Source organism: Limulus polyphemus, unplaced genomic scaffold (genome assembly GCF_000517525.1).
Source record: "Limulus polyphemus unplaced genomic scaffold, Limulus_polyphemus-2.1.2 Scaffold8766, whole genome shotgun sequence".
In the NCBI taxonomy this organism is placed as follows: Eukaryota; Metazoa; Arthropoda; class Merostomata; order Xiphosura; family Limulidae; genus Limulus; species Limulus polyphemus.
This window is the reverse complement of record NW_013674376.1, coordinates 25935-27125: the sequence shown is the minus strand read 5'-3', so window position 1 is coordinate 27125 and position 1191 is coordinate 25935. Positions and strand designations below refer to the sequence as shown.

General features: G+C 31.6%; 2 protein-coding genes across 4 annotated transcripts in view; both read left to right on the top strand.

Annotated features, from left to right (window-relative positions):
• Nucleotides 1–368: 368 nt before the first annotated feature.
• LOC106475538 (GTP-binding protein 1-like) overlaps nt 369–1191 on the top strand; it is a 15941-nt gene continuing 15118 nt past the window's right edge. Inside the window, exon 1 of the mRNA XM_013936216.2 lies at nt 369–589. Within this exon, the coding sequence (XP_013791670.1) occupies nt 384–589 (206 nt within the window). The 5' untranslated portion in view covers nt 369–383. The remainder of the gene's footprint in view (nt 590–1191) is intronic.
• Nucleotides 793–1191, top strand: part of LOC111083254 (unconventional myosin-XV-like) — a 1394-nt gene continuing 995 nt past the window's right edge. The window contains exons 1-2 of one of the 3 annotated variants that reach the window (XM_022379633.1): nt 793–990; nt 1030–1191. In XM_022379633.1, the coding sequence (XP_022235341.1) occupies nt 950–990; nt 1030–1191 (203 nt within the window). In that variant the 5' untranslated portion in view covers nt 793–949. The other 2 variants (XM_022379632.1, XM_022379631.1) reach the window with 2 other exon arrangements.

Below are 1191 nucleotides of genomic sequence, written 5' to 3'. Positions count from 1 at the left end.
AGCCAATATTTTGTTTTAATAACATAGTTTATTAAATAGAGGACATGTCTAAGCCAATATTTTGTTTTAATAACATAGTTTATTAAATAGAGGACATGTCTAAGCCAATATTTTGTTTTAAATGGACAAATTACTCCATATTGTTCTATATAACTTACTAACTTATTCATAAATACCAAAAAGAAATTTTATGATTGAAATTGTAAACACATTAGAACAAATATGTAAGTTTAAAATTTAAAGAGTTCACCTGTGCAAAATAATTGACCCAAAATATCATAGTTGAGAGTTTGCTAAAATTCCCTAATTTTATCATTTCAAATTGAAATGTGTATATAGTTATTTACATAACTTACTTATGTGAGTTTACATACATTTTAAATATGGAAGTAATCAACTTTTATACAGAAACTGGAGAAAATGGACTCGGTGAAGATGAACTTGAAGCATCCATTGCAACTTTGCAGAGTTTGGCCTCATCACTGGAAGCTGACTGTGTACTGCTGCGTAAGAAGAAAGCTGAGGAAGGAATGGTGGCAGAATATCTTGTACGTAAGAGAGCTAAAGAAGATGACTTTATGGAAGTTAGGTAGGATTAGTGATACCATCTTTTACTTATCGTTGTTTTAAATACTATGCTATTTATTATATTCTAATTCATAATTCTGATGCAGTAACAATAATAATCTGGAATTGATGTTTTGTGATTATGTAAGTAAAATGTTATTCTAGAAATTCTGTTTCTAGTTTAACAATTATTTTATTGTTTAATATATATATATATGCAACTCAACTAAAGCTTATCCATAGTTAGTTTAACTTGATGATCTTTGCTGACTGACTTTCCTAGGAGATTATTTGAAGTTCCTATCTCCTCAAATATCACAATAGGCTCCCTCCCTGTAAATTGAATTTCAAAGTAATTAGTTAAGTAGAAGGAACTCATTACATGTTTGGTCCATACTCAGAGCCTTATGGAACTCTTTACATGTCTGATCCATACTCAGAGCCTTATGGAACTCTTTACATGTCTGATCCATACTCAGAGCCTTGTGGAACTCTTTACATGTCTGATCCATACTCAGAGCCTTGTGGAACTCTTTACATGTCTGATCCATACTCAGAGCCTTGTGGAACTCTTTACATGTCTGGTCCATACTCAGAGCCTTATGGAACTCGTTACATGTCTGG